Raw genomic sequence first — 20,498 nt, forward strand, 5'->3', positions numbered from 1 at the left:
TCTGCCAGTCTGACTCTGATACGTGGAATTTTCCCAAATCAATGACTTTAACTTGTTTATATCTGTATCTTCTGAGGAAAAAAAATCTCCTGGGATAAAGAATGAACAATGCCCTGAAGGAGGGGGATTTGAACTTTTCTCACAGGAGACAGAGACACACAGGATATTTTTTCTTTTTTTTTTTTTAATGAAACAAGGAATACACAGAAAAAGAACCTACAGACATCTAGGAAAATTGCCAGCTATGTCTCAGTTAGAAAAATCTCTGTGGTGTGATGGGAAAATATGCATGCATAAAACAACCTGTAGAAAAAGTACAAAACATCAGCAAGGTTTCTGACCCAGTTTAACAATCTTGTTTTTCAGTTAACCTAATTGTAAATTGGAAAACTTATAGAATCCACAATATAAATTGTTACTTGACTTGTAATGGGTCAACCTCCAAATACTATTGTCCCATAGCATAAAGACAAAAATATACTTTCTATCAGTATTTCTCACAAGAGAAAAATGTGGTAAACTCATGATTTGTCACTAAGGAAAGTATCAAAAACTTACCACTATCAGCAGTTCCCTGGCTTTTTAACCAACAATCTACTACTGGTTTAAAACCAGGTCAGCCTGTAGTACGAAAAGATGCCTGCTTTTCAAAACTGGCTAAAGCTGTCAAATTGGGTGGTTGACGTTACACTACAATCACCTACACTCAGCACTGCCCCAATAGCCAGGGAGCATAGCAAGTTTCCACAAAATCACCCTTCCCCGTCCAGCCCCCCCAGTCCCCCAGACTGTGAGCGGATGCCAGCAGCCACGACGCGCCCAGAGAAAAGGTTTTAATTTCTCCAGAAACGTTGGCTTCCAGGTGAATTCAGGTTTTAAACTCTTTCCAAAAGGGCCTCCCAGCAGCGACATTTTCCTCCCTCCGCTGGTGATTCCCGGGGACGTGGCAGCCTGCTCCCCGCCAATGTGGAGAACCCGGCGGCCTGGGAGAGTGCGGAGTAAACCCGGAGGTGGGGGACGGGGGGGAGGCAGAAGCGCAGCTTCATACTTGAGGTCACCCTGACCTCTGACTTCGCCCCCGCCCCCCAACGCTGGCGACCCGGAAGGAGTCCAGAGCAGGCCCCAAAACTCTGAGCCCGAGCTACAGATCGGGCTGGGCCCGTCTGCGTTACGGCCGGTCAGGTCTGTGGGAGACGATGACCTTCGCCAAGACTCTCACAGGGACAGCACACTGAGGCCGGACCGTCACCGGTCCCGGCCCACCCCTCCGGGACTCACCGCCCGCCGGAGCCGCCCTGGAGCCGCAGCTCGAAACATGGTCTCTGCTCCCGTCCGCTCGAAACACCGTCACCCTTCCACCGCCGGGAGCCGAACCCCGCCTCTGGGAGTCACTATAACGCTCGCGAGACGCGCGAACGAGAGCGGAAACACCTCAGGCGAAGAGCGCGAGCTCACGGATTCTGTCTGCCCATTGGGCAGTCGCGCAACCAATGGGGACGGCGGAAAGTTAGGGACCAGACTTGGAAGTAGGGAAAAGGTGAGGCTTTGCTCTGGGAGGCTGCGGGTGCCGAAGGCCTGGCAGAGCTGGTGACTTAGAGCTGACGGTGGCCCAGAAGGCCTCTCAGCCCCACAGTGGACACCGTTGTTACAGTGAACTTTCCCCCTGAGCTGCTGACGTCACTCTCCTGGCTTCCCAGCCCTCTCACTCCAATTATTCTTTTGCTCGCTCATTTACTCACACGTATCAACGCTACACACCTGTAACGTGCTGAACATATTTTCCATGTCAGGGGAATATAATGAAAGGATGCATGAGATGTTGACCTCACCAGACTCTGGAGGAAACATACAAATAAACATATCATTCCTTTATGGAAAGAGGGATTCACCAAACTGTTGATATTTGAGCTAGGTTCTAGAAAAAAGAACCCTGTGGGCAAAAACCCATAAGGGGAAGGTCCAAGGACAGGGACAGGACCGTGTGCTGCCTGCAGAAAGAGGCAAAATGGCTGGAACAATAGACTGGGCAAGGCTTTGGATGTGGATGACTTGGGGCCCACCCTGGCCCTCTCCTCTGCCTGTCATTGGGCACCCCACCCACATCCTGGCTTCAGTGCCTTTGACTGCCAAATCTCTCCTGACCTTTGGATCCACATATATACCAGCCTACTTGGGCATCTCCTCAGGAAGTCCCGCAACATCTCAAACCCACACAATTGACAACATCCCCTTCCAGATTTAATTCTCCTGTATTCCCTTTTTCAGGGAATGCTTTCCACCTCCACGAAACTGCTCAAACCAGAAACCTAGGGACCATCCTTGACTCCTTTCTCTCCTTCATTCCCTTATCCTACCAGTCACTAAGTTCTAGCGACTCCACTCCCAAACAGCTCCCAAATCCATCTAGGACTCTCTTCTACCCGACTCTGTGTTTGGATTGCTCTAGTTTCCTTCTTACTGTTCTCCCAGCTTCCAGTCTTCACCCTCGAATCCATCTCCCACTGCAACCAAAGAGCTCTTTCAAAAGGGTAGATTGGTGATGTTACTCCCCTGTTGAACACACTTCAGTGGCCCCCTATGGGCTTTTAAGATGAAATGCAAACCCCTTAACATGACATATAAGCCCTATTAGCTCACATAGGGCTTATATGTCAAGGATACACATTTTTGTTCATTTGTTTATTGCTGATCTGCTTGCGTGGGAATGTAGGTTCTCTGGAGCAAGAACTTTGAGTCAACAAACATTTTAAGGGCGCCGTGCTCAGATTTTGCTCTTTCCACTTTCCTCTTCCCCACCTCTACTCCACCTTTAACACTCCACTCAGGGGACATTTCTTCTGTAGCGTCTTCCCTGATCTTCCAGGATAAACGAATCCTTCCCTCTTTTTCATCCTCCTGGTTCTGTGAACAATGAGGGGAGGACTCAGCTTGAACATAAGCTGCAACCACCTAGATGATGTCTGTGCCCATGAGGAGACTGGAGCTGTTGGATGCCCTCCAGTGAATCGTCTGTGGAAGGGACAATTTAGTGTTCCACTTATCACTGCATTTGCATCCCAGTCCGGTCCCCCACTCGATTCTTATCTGAGTCCTGTGGAAGTGGAAGGAAGAGGGTAGAGTACTTTAAGTAAAAACTGAAAGGGATATTTAACTAAAAAACCATGTCAAAAATGGGTACACAAACTAACCTCCTTCCATGCCTCCCCACCCATGACAAAGCAAAACACAAAAGCGGGGAGAACATGCCCCAGCCTCACCCCCATGGGACAGCTCTGGCACCTCCCAGGCTGCAGTGAATCAACGGCATCTGTGCCTGCAGAGGTGCAATACCCACAGAGTAGAGCGGTTCCTAGCAGAGCAGAGCCAGAGGAGAGGAAAAGGCAGAAAACTGCCGAAGTCTGTGATAACGGACCAGATCTGCTCCTGAACACACGTGAGACGCCCCCTAGGCACTTTGTGGGGGAGGGTGGGGGAGTTTTATGTTTACCTGGAGGTCAAGTTCCACCAAAACGTGAACGCTAAAACATTTATATTAGAGGATTTTCTGCATACATATTTGGATGTCTGTCGTTCCCACTCAGTTATGAGATGCTTTGGTAGCAAGACCCATGGTTTTTACTACCTGGTTCATGTTTGTGGATGTTCAGTGAGTGGAAAAGGAAGAGGTGGGTGGGGAAAGGGAGGGTGGATTTGCCACAGTCAACCCTAGAAGGCCTACTCCAGTCTATTTTGGAAAACACCTCACCATCTTCTTTCCTCTTCACAGGCTGGTTTCAGGAGAGCTCCCCCAGGATTCCTGGTGGAAACGTAGAAGAGGAGGGTGAGTGGGACAAACTACAGCCCCAACTACTGCACCTGTCCATGGGCCACAACTGGTACTCATTGTCTCCCTCTTGTTTTCGATCCTAAATTCCCCTCCCCCTCAGCTAGCATCTCCTCTGGTCTTAGTGGCTTACCTAAGGATCTGAGCCCCTGACCACCACAATTTCTCAGGGGCTCAGGGTTGCTGCACTTGTCCATTTATTGTCAAAATTGAGCAAGAGAGTACTGAGAAGCACCTAAGTAGATCACTCCAGGCCAAGATGATGACTTTCCTTCTTGCCTGCTGGTCCCTGCAAACAAGGTGTCCAAAGTGCTCAGGTAGCTACTGTAGCTTAGTTCAATAGGACTCTTGCCTTGTCCTCTTGTGGAAGATTCCCTCTTTGGGGACAAATGCCTCTAACCCTGCAGAGCCCAGAGTTGTGAGATTTGGAAGCCCAAATTCTACAAGTGCCCACTGAGAGTAATGGTAGTAGGTCTCTCCTGCTTCTACCCTGTGGTTCCTGGGTCCGTGTATTCTTCTGACTGGGGACACAGCACCATATAAAGGTCTTTGATTCAAGATGTACGTGGCATCCTGGAAGATGAAGCCTATCCTCATAAAGTATTGCCTCCAAGCTGGCACTTCGAGTGGGCCTTCAGGAGGCCATTCTGATGTCCTTTCAGGCCAGCAGCTTCTGGGTGGTCCAGTCTATGACTAGATGAGTGAATCCTATGATCAGGGACTCATTCCTGAACCTTCACTTCAGTGAGTTGGGTCCCTGATCTGACATGATATTATGTAAGATCTTGTGCTGGTGAATGAAATATTCAAAAAGCCCTCAGGTAGCGGTACTGGATAGGATCCTGTGGGCAAGAAAGGTAAACAGTACCCAGAATATATGTTAATTCCTGCCAGGATGAATCATGGCTTCTCCAGGATGGAAGGGGTTCAATGTAGTCAACTTGCTACTACATGGCCAACTGGTCTCCTGGAGGACTGCTATCATACTGGGGATATATTCAGCAGCTACAGTAGCTAGCAGTAGTCCTTGTAAGTGGGATCCCATGCTATTAGGCTCATACTAGCCTCTATATCTGCCACTGTGGCCACTTTATTCATGTGTCCTTAGTGCCAGCACTGGGTGGCTGATGACAGAGACTGGCTAAGGTCACCTGGCCAAGTGAATTTTGCCTTTCTTAGTTATTTAATGCCTCTTCTACAGTGGATGCCTTCTGGTGGGTGTTAACATGTGATACAAAGATCTTCATACTCTAGGGACACCTGGCTGGCTCAGTCGGTAGAGCATGTGACTCTTGATCTTGTGGGTCGTGAGTTTGAGCCCCATGTTGCGTGTGGAGACTACTTAAACAAAGATCTCCATACCTTGTAGCAACTCCCATACATCTATCCATCCTTGTGCCTCTATCCCAAGCTCCTTGTCCCTAATCTTCCCAAATTTCTTCTTCCAGGCCCCTACCAGCCATACAGTCCTTTCACCATTGCCCCTGAGTTCATATATATTCTAACTTTGGGGCACTTCTCTGTCCACAAAGTGGATGCCCAAGTGCACCTCCTGAAGTTCTGCCCACTGAGATCTTCTTTCACCCCTGTTTCTCAAGGTCACCCCTAAGTGAGGCTATATCGTAACTGCCATCCATTCTCAGTCACATACTGAGGCAACTCTCCACAAGCCAAATACAGGATTTTTCCTCCTCCTGCAGCTGGTTGTAAGGAAGCCTACATATAGCCATCAGTGCAAGCTGAGGAGGTGCTGGTCTAATGGTGGTGTGATGACCTGACGTCTGGGCTGCCTGCTCAAGCAAAACTTGCTTGAACCATCTGAGCCTACTTGTGTTCAATCCCAGATGCACCAGTTCCGTCAGAGGATGGATTGTTGCTGGCTGCCTGATATTATGTCTTGGTGGGTTTGATAGAGCCTGCCTCATGATGGGTAATTCTGACATGCGGTCACTTGGTGTCCTATGATCAGGCCCTGCACGTCAGCAGTTTTTTCCAAAAGGCACATAAATCTCTCCTAGAGATGGCATGGCTGGGCTCCAACACCCCAAGGTCGTGACTCCCAGTGGAACTCGCCATAAACTGCGCAGAGCATCTTTTTCTACCACTGAAAACACTGATACCATCTATACCATCTATGGAAGCATAAAGGGACTGCTTGCACTGCAGCCTGAAACTGCTCTATAACCTTTTTCTGCCCTGAGCCCCAAGGAAAGCTGGGGGCCTTTTGTGTCACCTGGTATGTGGGCCAGAACAATATTCCTGGTGTGAAATATACTGTGTCCAGAACCCAGAGAGAACTACCAGGCATTATGCTTCCTTCTTCATGGTAGGAAATGCAGTAATTTCTCTTTTTCTTTGGATGGGATATGTGGCATGCCCTTGACACTGGACCCCTAAACATCTTTCTGATATGACAGGCCCCTGAACTTTATACAATTTATGTCCCACCCTCTGGAGTATATGTGTTACACCCAGGCCTCTAATGTGCTAGCCACATTTTGCCCATCTGGCTGAATTAGTATGACGTCATCAATGTAATAGCTTCAGTGTGATGTTCTGCAGGATTGTGACAGGTGGAAAGTTAACATAACTTTGGAGGAAGACCGCAAATGTACGTATACTGTTGTATGTTCCATGTGAATGCATACTGTTCCTGAGCCACTCTTCTCATAGGGATTAAAAAAGAACCCAAAAAAATCTTAAAAAAAAAAGAAAAGAACCCATTCATCGAATCAATGTCCATAGGAAATATACCTGGGGCTGTGTTAATTTCTCTAGCAAAGACAGGAAATCTGGTGTGGGAGCTGCATAGGGCTACTCCTTGTGTGAGTTTGTGGTAGTCTACTGTTATAATCTAGGTTTCAGCTGATTTTCGCAGGGGCAATACTGGTAAATTAAATAGAAAAATGATGGGGATCCTTTAGATCCTTGAAGTTTGCCTTGCTATACGAGGCCCTCTAGCTTTTATACAACTGCCTATTAATTACTCCTCGCCTTTATTTTTTATTTTTTTAAAGATTTTATTTATTTATTTGACAGAGAGCGACAGAGATTGAGAACAGCAGAGGGAGAGGGAGAAGCAGACTCCCCACTGAGCAGGGAGCCTGATGTGGGGCTTGATCCCAGGACCCCGGGATCATGACCGGAGCTGAAGGCAGATGCTTAATCGACTGAGCCACCCACGTGCCCTGACTCCTTGTCTTTAAAATAATTTTTTCCATAAGGCCTCAGTGAAGCTTAATAATTGCCCACCCAGTCCCATAATGCCGTTTCCTTCCCCCCCGGGTCTCCCAGGTGCCTCGTACATTCCCTTCTGGAAGCATACCATCCCAGTTCACCACCAGTGAAAGTCTTCACACCTGGACCACCACTTCATGCTAAGAGTTATCTGTGTCCCAGGTCCTGGCAGTGAGGGGGTCCTCGGTGCTAGGCTAGCAAAGAGAAAGATGGCTCCAAAACCCCATCTCATCACCTGCTTTCTCAGACCACTCCTACATTCCTGCTCCTCTTGGAAGCAGGCTCTTCTCGTGGAACAAGCCCATGAGGACGAGCAGGAGGGTGCGCTTAGGATCCACAACTGTGTAAGGTGAGCCAGAAGCAGAATTGTGCAGAAGGAGAAGCTGGGCTGATGTGCCAGCCTGAACAGTAATCCAACGGAATGTGAATTCTTCTGTTATTGAACTAGATGGCAATGCATTGTGTTTATTATGCAATAACATGATAGCCATGCTAAAAGAATGCAATATATATTGACAAAACACCAAACACTACATTCTCAATTCATAGGAGAACAACCATCAGAAAAACTAGAAAATTTAAAAGGGAATATAAGCTACGTGAGATATTTTTTTTTTTTAAAGATTTTATTTATTTATTTGACAGAGAGAGACACAGCGAGAGAGGGAGCACAAGCAGGGGGAGTGGGAGAGGGAGAAGCAGGCTTCCCGCCGAGCAGGGAGCCCGATGCGGGGCTCGATCCCAGGACCCTGGGATCATGACCTGAGCCGAAGGCAGATGCTTAACGACTGAGCCACCCAGGCGCCCCAACGTGAGATATTTAAAACAGACTATCTCATTACATCAGAATTTCTTCAAGATGGTAGAGAAGGCAAGTGAACTGTAACCAAAGTTACTGAGTCATTCATTTGTTAGCCAAACAAGGAGGGCCGTTTACTGATGGCAAATTCCTTAAATTGGGCCTGACTGCAGCAGCTGACAAAATGTGTGCAGAGAGAATGAACTTGTTTGCTACTATGAGATTTGGGGGCAGAAGAGAACAGGGGGGAGGAAGTCAGTAATCAATTGAGAGCCAAAGCAGATTATTTCCAGTAGCTTTCCTTGGCTTTGATGAGTTAACAGATGTTACTGATACTGCTCACTTAGTATTGTTTATTCGAGGAGTCAATGCCAAATTTGAAATGACTGTAGGATGGGCCTCTGTGAAAAGTCTGAATGAACAGGATATTTTCAAAAAAGTTGAGAAAACACTAATTCAGTGCAACCTGAAGTGGAATCTGCAAAGATGTATTACAACTGATGGTGGTAAAAGTATGTGTGGAGCAGAGAAAGCTCAGTTAGACAAATGTAAAAGCTTGTGAAAACATAAGGCGTGCAGAGCCTGTGGGGTCCACTGTGTTGTGCATCAGCAGCCGTTTCATTGAAAATATTTTGAATCTATCACGTGTCGTTTGCTCACAGTGTCAATAGTGAACATCATGCGTTCTAGTGGAATATTGTCAGTTCCACAATTTTTTGTGTGTCAGAAATAGAAGCTGAATATTCTGACTTGTCCTGTCACACAGCAGTTTGATGGCTTAGCAGTGGGGAGGTTTTATTGCCATACTTCCACCCAAGACCAGACTGAAATTGTACTCAAATGTTTATAACAGCTTAATTTATCACAGCTCCAAACTGGAAATAATCTAAACACTTATTCACTGGCAGATTCATGGAACAAATTGTGATCTGGTGTATTCATTTGTGCTGTGGACTCAATTATATCCCCCAGAACTCATACATTGAAGACTTAACCCCCAATTTGATATTTGAAGATGGGGCCTTGATAATTAGGTGTGGAGGAGGCCATGAGGCTGGAGCCCTCGTAATGGGATTAGTGTGCCCGTGCCCTCTCCCCCATGTGATGACCCAGAGAGAAGCTGGCCATCTGCGAGCCTGGAAGAAAGTCCTCACAAGAGCCCAACCATGCTGATACCCTGATCTCAGACTTCTAGAACTGTAAGAAAACATATCTCTCTTGTTTAAGTCACCCAGTCTATGGTATTTTGTTAGAGCTTCCCAAAATGACGACGTATGGTCTATTGCATTCACTGTAAAGCCGTGAACAAGGTGCACAGTACTGACACATGCAACTCCGTGGATCAATCTCAAAAGCACTGTACTAAGTGAAATAAGCCAGACACAAAAGACATATGATTCTATTTACATGACAGTCTGTAAAAGGCACAACTACAGGATCAGAAAACAGGTAAATGGTTTCTAGGAGCTAGGCCTGGCAAATGGGCATGAGGGAACGTTCTAGGGAGATTAAAAGGTTCTATATCATGATTGTAGTATATGCAATGGCTGTATACATTTATCAAAACTAAAAAAAACCGTGCATTTAAAATTGGTGAACTTTACTATGTGTAAATTTCGCCTCAATAAAGTTGATTAAAACACATGCACACACAAACATGCACAGCAGGTCACCATCTTGAAATCTCTGCTTGTATAATTTACAATCAGGATGTTGGTAGAAACATAACTTAAACATTTCATTTTAAAATCTGACCCATGTCCTCCACCCAATCCATCAGCAAATCCTGTTGGTTTTAGCTTTCTGCTTCCACTCAGGTCCAAGCCCCGTTCTTTCTCCCTGGGACCATTGCAGCAGCCTCCCAGCTAGTCTCTGAGCCTCTGCCCTTGCCTTCACAGGCTATCCTCCTCAGAATAGAGACGCTTTTAAAATATAAACCACATTATACCATCTCTGTTCAAAACCCTCCCCCATCACACTGAGGAAAAAAAATCCAAAGATCTTGTAATGGCTTCAAATCTTTCCTTGATCTGGCCCCTGCTTGACTCTCGGATTTATCTCTTTTCTTCCACTTCAGGTACTCTTTCTATTCTGTCTCCAACACAGAAGCATACTCCTGCCTTGAAGCCTTTGTACTTGCTGTTCCCTCTGTCTGGAATGCTTTTCTTCCAGAGCTTCCACATAGTTTGCAGTCACTCTTCATTCAGGTCTCAGCTTAAATACTACCTCCTGAAGAGGCTTTCTTCAACCACTGATATGTAGCCCCCTCTCCATTTTCTCCTTCTCCTAACTATGTTTTATTTTTCAGGGCAAGGGCTTTATTCAATTCATTGCTGGATCCCTTGCACCTAGCACAGTGTCTGGCACATATAAATGCATACTTCATGGATGAACAAATGAATAGATGGATGAACAGATGAGCTTTTTGCTATGAAGCCTTCTTAGACCTCCCAGCCTGCACTTATCTCTCCCTTTTCCTCATCCCTCTGGCTTTGGTTGTCTTTGTGTCCTTGTTTTCTAACAACAGCTTTATTGAGATATAATTCATGTGCCATATAATTTACCCATTTAATTTTTACAGATAACATTATTTTTGGTAAATTCAGAGTTGTGCAACCATCACCCCAGTCAATTTTAAAATATTTTGATCACCTCAAAAAGAAACCTCAAACTCTGGCTGTTGCACTCCTATCACCCCACTCCCCAAACCTTAAACAGCCACTCATCTACTTTGTCTATGGATTTGCCTATTATGAACATTTTTTTATAAATGGAGTCATATAATTTGTGCTCTTTGGTGACTAGCTTCTTTCACTTAGCACAGTCTTTTCAAGGTTCACCCACGTTGTAGCATGTACCCATATTTTATTCTTTGTAATGACTGAATAATATCCTATTACATGGGTATACTACATTTTATTTATCCATTCATCAGTTGGTGGACATTTGGGTTTTTTTTTTTTCACTTTTAGGCTCTTATGAATAATGCTGCTATAAGCATTTGTGTACAAGTTTTTGTCTGGATGTGTTTTCATTTCTCTAGGGTTAGAATTGGCAACTTTATGTCTAACCATTTAAGGAACTGCCAAACGGTTTTCCAATGTGGCTACATCATGTTACATTTCCACCAGCACCCTGTGAGTGCTCTGATCCCCACATCTCTTCAATTGTATTCATTGATCTATATGTGGTTTTGCTGTCTTGCCACAATACAAATATTTCACTGTATTTCTGGGACCAGTTTGAACCCTAGGTTGTTATTGACCTTGTTACTGGTTAATGTTTAATATATGTGAAACTCACTACCTCAACTGAACCGTAAACTCTTTTAGGACAGAGTCTGTGTTTTGTACATATTCTCCTTCATCCCATGGTGAACTACCAGGCGTGCAGCAGGTGCTCAATAACTATTTGTTAATTGTCTGAAGGAATAACAACAGAAGTTGGCAACAACTGTGAAAGGAGAAAGGAAAGAAGGAAGGAAGGAAGGAGGGATGGAGGGAGGGAGGGGAAATGAATTAAGGGCCACAAGGGAAGTTAGAATCTAATCATTTGAATTTTAAATACTATAATGAAAGGTCAGGCACCAAAAATCTCATTCTTTTGCTTCTCCTTGAAAAAGTAACTCATTGTGAGGTTTTCCACATGCAAAAGAATGAAGCTAGACCCCTTCTTTTTTTTTTAAATTTTTTTATTGTTATGTTAATCCCCATACATTACATCATTAGTTTTAGATATAGTGTTCCATGATTCATTGTTTGTGCATAACACCCAGTGCTCCATGCAGAACGTGCCCTCCTCAATACCCATCACCAGGCTAACCCATCCTCCCACCCCCCTCCCCTCTAGAACCCTCAGTTTGTTTTTCAGAGTCCATGTAGACCCCTTCTTTATACCATACACAAGAATTAACGCAAAATAAACCATAGATCAAAACATAAGAGCTTAAACTATAAAATTCTTAGAATAAAACATGAGTAAATCATCTTGACCTTAGGTTAGGTAACACCAAAAGCATGAGCAGCAAAAGAAAACATTGATAAATTAGACTTTATTGATATTTAAAACTTTTGTACTTCAGGAGACACCATCAAGAAAGTGAAAAGACATCCCACAGAATAGGAGAAAATACTGGCAAATTATATATCTGATAAGGGATTGTATCCAGAATATATAAAGAACTCTTCCAACCCAATAATGAAAAAGAACCCAATTTTTTAAATGGGCAGAGAATCTGAATAGACTTTTCCCCATAGAATATATACAAATGTCTTCATGTGCCAATAAGCACATGAAAAGACTTGACATCATTAGTCATCAGGGAGATGTAAATCAAAACCACAATGAGATAGCACTTCACACGCACTAGAACAGCTATCCTCAAAAAGACAGATAATCCCACAACTGTTGAGGAGGATGTGGAGAAAGTCGAACCCGATGCAGCCAATTGGGTGAACAATCTGGCAGCTCCCCAAAATGTTAAACATAGAGTTACCATATGACCCAGCAAATTCCGTTCCTAGGTGTGTGCCCAAGAGAAATGAAAATGTGTGTTCACACAAAACTTGTACACGAATGTTCGTAGCAGCATTATTCATAATAGCCAAAAAGGGAAAACAACGCAAGTGACCATCAACTGATGAATGGATAAATAAAATGTGATGTGTTCACACAATAGACTATTGTTCAGTAATAAGGAGATAATGATGCATGCTACCACATGAAGAAACTTTGAAAAGATCATGCTAAGTAGAAGAAGCCAGTCACAAAACAGCACAGAGTATATGATTCTATATGAAATGTCCAGAATAGGCAAATCTGTAGAGATAGAAAGTAGATGAGTGGTTGCCTATGGCTGAGGAGGGAATGAGTAATGGGGAGTGACTGCTAATGGGTATGTACTTTCAGGGAGGGCGTAATGAAAATGTCCAAAATTGTGGTGATGGTTGCACAACTCTGTGAATATACTAAAACCCATCAAACTGTACACTTTAAGTGTGTAAATTGCATAGGATATAGATACACACACAACATAGACACACACACACATCACACATGAAGGTGAGGGATGTTATGATAAGTTCTCTCATTTATTTTCTGTTTTAACAAATCATTTGAAAAAGGTGGCAAAGGTCTTGCACACATCTCATACACCAACCTAGACCCACCAGTGTTTCAGGACTCTGTGAGTGAGCATTGCTGTTTTACACCTTAATTTGATCTACTTAATACCCCTCAGTTCTCTCTGATATCCATCTATATGGCTCAAGTTCACTGCTTCCCAGAGCCACCCCAGAATTTCTGTATTTGAGTATTTTAGGGGCAGCAGTCTGGTTGGAAGAAAAAGAGATCCAAGGATTTGTCGAAGCTGTGCTTGCACAGCAGACCCACTTTTTCACTTAGCATTTGGAGGCTGAGGGAGATTGGATCCCAGAGTACTGTTTCTGGGTGGTCCCCTCCTCTGCTTCAATAAGGGCCACATAACAATGGGCCTATATTCATATTTTCAAGGCTCGTCCATGTTCTCAACGAGCAATCGTTTTGCTATGACATTCACTGACTTCCTAAATATAGCACATGAAAATGGTCCTACATTTTAGCAGTGTTTACCAACAGGACTTCTTTCTTTGTGCTAAAAATACCTAGAGATGATTTTAACTATGCCACTTTCAGATTCTCCTTTCAACTCATCTGTTCCTTCCGATGTGTTGTCATTTCTCTATTTGGAAATCATGACCATGAAACCTCGAACATTTATGGGTTATGCAAACAGCTTCCCTTGGTATATTTTTAATAGTCACTGCTCTTATTATTACCAGATGTCAAAATCCCAAATGATAACAGAGTGACAGATTTTAAGGGTAAGATTATTTGGGTAAGAGAAATGTGATATTTTTATTCTCTGAGAGATAGCAGGTGTCTGACCTGGGTTTATATCCGAGATGTCTTAGACAGGTTCCTTGATTTTGCCAACCTCTGCATCTTCACTGGTCAGAAAGTGTTGTGAATGCCTTCCTCACAGGGTTTTCGTGAGAAATGGGTGGGAGTTCATGTTGTACTAGTTTTCTACTGCTGTGTAACAAATTACCCTCCGCATTTGGCATCTTGAAACAACATTTATTATATTAGAGTTTCTGAGGGTTAGGGAATCATATAATGGCTCAGCTGGGTGGTTCTGGCTCAGACTTCCAAGACCACCTGGGTAGCTGTTGGCAGGAGGCTGCAATGCCTTACCACAGGGACCTATCTATGTGGCTTTTCCCAAAGGCAGAGATCAGAGAGATAGATAAAGACAGAGATAGCAGGGCACCTGGATGGCTCAATCAGTTAAGCATCTGCATTCGGCTCAGATCATGATCTCGGGGTCCTGGGATCAAGTCGTGTCCGGCTCCCTGCTCAGCGGAGAGTCTGCTTCTCCCTTTCCTTCTGCCCTGCTTGTACTTTCTCTCTCTCAAATAAATAAAATCTTAAAAAAAAAAAAAAAAAAGCAGAGATACCAAGATGTAAGCTGCAGTCCTTTATAACCTAAGCTTGGTAGTGACATATCATCATGACTGCCATATTCCCCCCGTCACACTCACCGATCCTGATAGAGTGTGAGAGAGGACTACATAAGGGTGAAAATAACAGGAGGCAGGGATCGTTGGAGGCCATCTTGGAAGCTGGCTACCACCTAAGCAGGGACACCTGGACACCACAACTTCAACAACCATTTATTGAGCAGTTATATGCAGGCTCTATTCTGAGCCCAGAGGGTAAAATAGACATAGTCCTCACCCTCAAGGGCTTCCATTCTAGAAGCTCATAGTAAATGCTTAAGAAGTAGGTTTTCCCCTAATGAGAAAGAAACAAAAGTACTTTATAAAAAGAGACCTTGCCAATCAGAAGTACAGCCACAATCCAACTAATTCTCACTTGGGAAAGTTGGGAAACCCTCCCCATATGTGTCAATTACAAGATGGAAGACTTTGCAGTGTTCAGTTTAGAAGCTGTGAATTTATAATAAGAATCCTAGCTGAAGGGTGCCTGGGTAGCTCAGTTGGTTGGGGTCTGACTCTTGATTTCAGCTCAGGTCATGATCTCAGGGTCGTGAGATCGAGCCCTGTGTTGGGCTCCACGCTCAGTGTGGAGTCTGCTTGGGATTCTCTCTCTCCCTTACCTCTGCCCCTCTCCGGGCTTGCTCTCCCTCTCTCTCTCTCTCCCTCTCAATAAATAAAATTGTTTAAAAAAAAAAGAATCCCAGCTGAAGTAAAGACATCCATTATAATCATCTGTGAAAAAAGGGTATAATAAGCACGCTGATTTTATCTACCATCGTGAAAAAGTGGTTATTTTCCAAAACGATTCTTTCAGACATTGGCTGCATCTCTAGGCACACTAATAAACAAGGTTCTAAAGTTATGGCATTCTTAGCTCCATGTGAAAGCAGCTAAGATGGGATCTCTGTTTGGCCATGACTCATCTCCTGTCAATTTTGTTGATATTTAATATAATGTATATATAGACATGTATAGATTTTATGAGAAGGTAACTTTGATTTTAACATCCTCTAGAATGCATTCTGACTGCTCCCAGTTTGTCCCAATTAGTGAGTTTTTACTCTCCTGATAATTTACTTGTGCTAAAATATTCAGATTTCAGGCTCTTAGAGGAGACATGTATGATTCATGGGATTAATGGCAAAGGAATATGCCTACATTATCGAATTAGACTTGCATTTTGCTAGCCTTCTTAATGCTGAAGTGAAGCTTGAGCTTTATACATAAATATTGAAGTCTTATTCTGAGCTTAATAAAACATGCATATCTTTCCAATATACTCATAGATAGAAATGAATACTAAAACATTTGTTGGTGCAAAGAGCCTGCAGGTGCCCAAGAGATACCATCTGAAGTCCCACTGGATGGCTGTCCTTCCCTGTAATGTCCTCAGCCAGACTTTCAGGGCACCTGAAGTCTCTGTGGTTCAGAAGATCTTTGCTGAGCTTGCTGTCCTTCACCAGTCCTGTAGAAGATGCAGGAGAGGAGACTGATAGCTCCTCTGATCTCATAGATTTAATGAAAGACACTTGTCCCATAGTCTCCTCCTCCATGAGAAAGGGTAGAGATTATGTCTGTGTTATTCACAGATGTATTCTCAGTGCTTAGGAAAGGGATTTCAAGTTATCGTCATTAGGATCCCTGAGAACTAATCATCACTTGGCCCCCAGGAGTCTCCATACTCACCTTACACACCATGAAACTGTAATGAGAGCCTTGGGGCCAGACCTTCCACAGTGCCCACATTGCTGCCTCCCTGCTTTGCTGGTGACCCTTTTCATTTCCAAGACCCTACCCCAGTTGTTCCCAATATTCAGCCCAAGATGAGAAAAATAAAAATGATGCAATGAGTTTTTCACAAAACTCAATGGAAAGGACTATTTATTCTGAAACTGATCTTTTCTTTTTTCGGTGTTAGTATGTTTCCTCTTATATCAAGTGATGATAGTAGATAGTAATTTTTTAAAAAATGTCCCACTTGGCGGGGGTTCCTGGGTGGCTCAGTCGGTTGAGTGTCTGCCTTCAGCTCGGGTCATGACCTCAGGGTCCTGGGATCGAGCCCCACATCAGGCTCCTTGCTCAGTGGGGAGCCTGCTTCTCCCTCTCCCTCTCTGCTCCCACTGCTTGTGCTCTCTCACTCTATCAAATAAATAAATTACATCTTAAAAAAAAATAAATAGATGTCTCACCTAGCAACATAGAATAGTGGCAGTCCCATATGATGTCCCTATTGTTTTTTCTTAGATCTTGAATTCCAAAAGTCTGAGAACCATTGTCATACAAGACCTGTTCAATCCCCACCTCGTTCTTGAGGCCTTCCTGATCATTCAGGGCTTACTTTTCCTTTCTTTAAAAAAAGAGAGTTTGTGTATTTTCCCTCTAAAGTCATAAGTATATAGTGTAAGACAATCGGTGAATTTAAAAACGCATAAAGAAGAAAATAGACATTCTCTATAATCCCACTTCTTAGAGGAAATAAATGTGACAGTCTGAAAGATGACTTTCTATTGTATTTGCTGAGTTTATCATTTAACTCTTTAAAACAAAAATGGAATTATTTTGTATAAGCTGTTTGGTAACTTCATGATACTCCATCCTCCCCCCTCCTGCTCCACAGTTAAGTGCTGACTTGGCCCAACAGGTACATGAATGAGCATTTAATCCTCACAACAACCCGATGAGGTGGGTACTGTTATTATTCCATCTTTGTAACTGAGGCTCAGAGAGGTTTTGGTACACACCCATTTCACAGAGCTGCTAAATGCTAGAGCCTGGATTCTGACCAGGGGTGCCTGGCACTGGGGTTCAAACTGTAAAACAGTGCGAATCAGTTCATTTCCATTATATGGATTTACTGCAATTTATTTAACCAGCCTTTTACTTTTGTTCATTTTTATCCCCCTCCTCTTTTTTTTTTTTTTAGTGTTTGGTATTATAAATAAAGCTTCAGTGTACAACCTCAAGATTAAATCTTTATGTACATTATCTGTAAGTATTTCCATGACTAGTTTCTAGCAGAAGGTATGCTGGGTCAAAGAGACTGCAGAGTTTTAAGTCTTTGGCAAGTTTTGCAAAATTGCATTTCAGATTGTTGTGCCTTTTCAGAATGTTGTACCCGTCGACACTCCTTCCAACAGGCTATGATAGGGCCAGTTTTCTCACACTTTGCCAACACTGGGAATTTTGGGGTTTTTGATTTTTAAATCTTTGCCAATGTGAGAGGCCAAAAATGATTACTCATAATGCTTTAATTTGCTTTTCTTTTGTTACTAATGTGGTGGGTACATTCTAAGGTTACCCCCAATGATCCAAACCCTGTATAATCCCCTCCCCTTGAATGTCTATGATTTGTTTCTAACAAGTATAGCAAAAGTGAATGGATTTTGCAGATGTAATTGAAGTTCTAATCAGTTGATTTGGGGTTCATGAAAAGTAAGTGGGCCTTACTTAATTAGGTGAACCCTTTAAAAGGGCCTCCTCAAGGGGCACCTGGGTGGCTTAGCCAGTTAAGCGTCTGACTTCAGCTCAGGTCATGATCTTGGGGTCCTGGGATTGAGCCCCTCAACGGGCTCCCTGCTCAGTGGGGAGTCTGCTTCTCCCTCTCGCTCTCCCTTTCCCCCTGCTTGTGCTCTCTCTCCCTCTCAAATAAATAAATAAAAACCTTAAAAAAAAAGTCCCCCCCAAAAAAAGTCCCCATCAAGTTGGAAACTCAACTCAGCAGAATCTCTCTCTTTCTCTCTCTCTGTCTCTCTCTCGCTCGCTCTCCCTTGCTGCTGCTGCTGATTTTGAAGAAGCAAGCTGTCATGACATAATGTTGCAAGTAAATGAATTCTACCACCAGTCTGGGAGCTTGGAAGATTATCTTTCCTAGTCAAGCCTCATATGAAAATGCAGCCCAGCCAACACCTTCATTTCAGCTTTGTAAGACCCTGAGCAGAGAACCCAATTAAGCCATGTCCAGAATTCTGAGTTACAGAAACTGGGAGACAATAAATGGGTGTTATTTTAAGCTACTGAGTTTGTGGTGCAACAATAATTTTTTCATGTGTAATTGATCATGCTTTTTTCTTCTTTCCAGCGCATTTTTCTGTTAGCATTCATCACTTTCTTATTTAAGTCATTAATACATTAAACCTTTTTTTGTTTGAAGATTTTATTTATTTATTTGACAGACAGAGAGACACAGCGAGAGAGGGAACACAAGCAGGGGGAGTGGGAGAGGGAGAAGCAGGCTTCCTGCGGAGCAGGGAGCCCGATGCTGGGCTCGATCCCAGGACTCTGGGATCATGACCTGAGCTGAAGGCAGACGCTTAATGACTGGGCCACCCAGACGCCCCATTAAACCTTTTTTTGTAAGGTTATCAACCCATTTGTCTGTCATAAATAATAAACAGCAATAAACATTGCTTTTTTTTTTTTTTTTTTTGTAAGAGAATTAAGCTTACATTTCCTTGTTTCACAAATAAAGTTAGCTGAATTGGTTGCTTTTGGTGATTAGTCTAAGAGACCAAATCCCATATCCTCATTGGACTCCTCCAACTCTTCCTTTGCTTCAACTTAGGCTGGGGCTGTGGCCACAGATGCAGATGGATCAGCCAAGAAGGCCATGACCGTTTTCAGCAAGTGGGAAGGTGTCATCAGCCTCCACAGACAAAGCCAGGACCCGCTTGTATCCATTGATGGTAGAATGGGGCACTGATGCAATAGTGGGGTAACCTAGCTGCAGACAGATGCTGGCAGCACACACACCCTCTGGGAAGTGAAAATGCAGTTTCCTCTGTCGTGTCAAGCACTTCAGGGGTGTAGATGCTGCCCTTGTCAAACACCTGCTAGATGATCAGCCCAAAGCCCCAAGGAGAAGGGGGAGAGGTTCAGCATGCTCAGCAGTGAGGCTTCACTGGCTCCCACTTTGTCTCCAGTCTCAAGCAGCTGCACATCACTCAGGATTTCAATGGTGCCCCTGGAGATTTTAGTGGTGATGCCGAAAGCTTGGAAGAAGGAGGTCTTTTCAGGCCCCAGACCAGTGTCCTGAGCTGGCACAGTGACTTCACATGGGGCTATGGCACCAGCACGGGCGGCAGCTGGCACCTTATTGGCCAGCAGCATGTCCCTGATCCCAGTGAAGTCCTCCTTGGTGACACAAAACCCATACTCCCCCAGTTATGAGGCAACAGGTTCTCCAGAGCTGGGTTGTTCTCCAGATGCCCTTGGATGGCCTTGTTCTTGCCCATCAGCACCACAGCCTTCCCACGGAGGGACATGCGGATCTGCTGCATCTGCTTGGAATCCATGTTGTCTGCTCCCACAGTGAAGCATTTTGGATAATCATCCAAAAGTTGGATGATCTTAAGGAAGCAGCTGGACTTCCAGGTCACCCTGTCTTCCCTGGGCATCATGGTGGTGTGTCAGGGATTGCCATGCAGGGTTTAAAGACGATGCCACCCTCATGGGGATGCCTGGAAAGCACAACAGTCATTGCACTTTTATGCAGTCAAACTCATTGGTCTTTCCCGTCTGGGGTCTACCTTCCTTGTGCCACTTGGAAGGCCCATCCTCATCCCAAGGTTACAGGAAAAGTCACGTATATTTTTGTCTAGTGCCTTTGTGGTTTTATCATTACATTTAAATCTTTAATCCATCTGAAGAAGGTTTTGGTAAAAGGTGGGGTGCAGAGAGGTCTGACTTAAAATTTTTTCAAATGCACCAGTAATATATACTGAATCATTGCTTGCTTTTCCATTGAATTCCTATCAAACCAAAAGTCTGATTTTTGGCCTTTTCAATGTTATATTAAATCTGCCAAGTTCTGGGCGCCTGGGTGGCTCAGTCATTAAGTGTCTGCCTTCAGCTCAGGTCATGATCCCAGGGTCCTGGGATCGAGCCCTGCATTGGGCTCTCTGCTCAGCGGGAAGCCTGCTTCTCCCTCTCCCACCCCCCTGCTTGTGTTCCCTCTCTCGCTGTGTTTCTCTCTGTCAAATAAATAAATAAAATCTTTTAAAAAAATAAAAATAAAAAAATAAATCTGCCAAGTTCTGCTTTAGTATCAAACTATTTTCATTATTAGAACTTTATACTGCATTTGAATATCTAATAGGGAAAA

General features: G+C 43.9%; 1 protein-coding gene and 1 pseudogene across 3 annotated transcripts in view; both read right to left on the minus strand.

Moving 5' to 3' along the window:
• ETFA (electron transfer flavoprotein subunit alpha) overlaps positions 1-1,426 on the minus strand; it is an 86,932-nt gene extending 85,506 nt beyond the window's left edge. For all 3 annotated transcript variants that reach the window (XM_036067662.2, XM_078079034.1, XM_078079035.1), the window contains exon 1: positions 1,279-1,426. In XM_036067662.2, the coding sequence (XP_035923555.1) occupies positions 1,279-1,317 (39 nt within the window). In that variant the 5' untranslated portion in view covers positions 1,318-1,426. The remainder of the gene's footprint in view (positions 1-1,278) is intronic.
• Positions 1,427-18,892: 17,466 nt separating this feature from the next.
• Positions 18,893-19,853, minus strand: LOC118519934 (putative ribosomal protein uL10-like pseudogene; annotated as a pseudogene).
• Positions 19,854-20,498: the final 645 nt, after the last annotated feature.

This window comes from Halichoerus grypus, chromosome 8 (genome assembly GCF_964656455.1).
Source record: "Halichoerus grypus chromosome 8, mHalGry1.hap1.1, whole genome shotgun sequence".
Lineage (NCBI taxonomy): Eukaryota > Metazoa > Chordata > Mammalia > Carnivora > Phocidae > Halichoerus > Halichoerus grypus.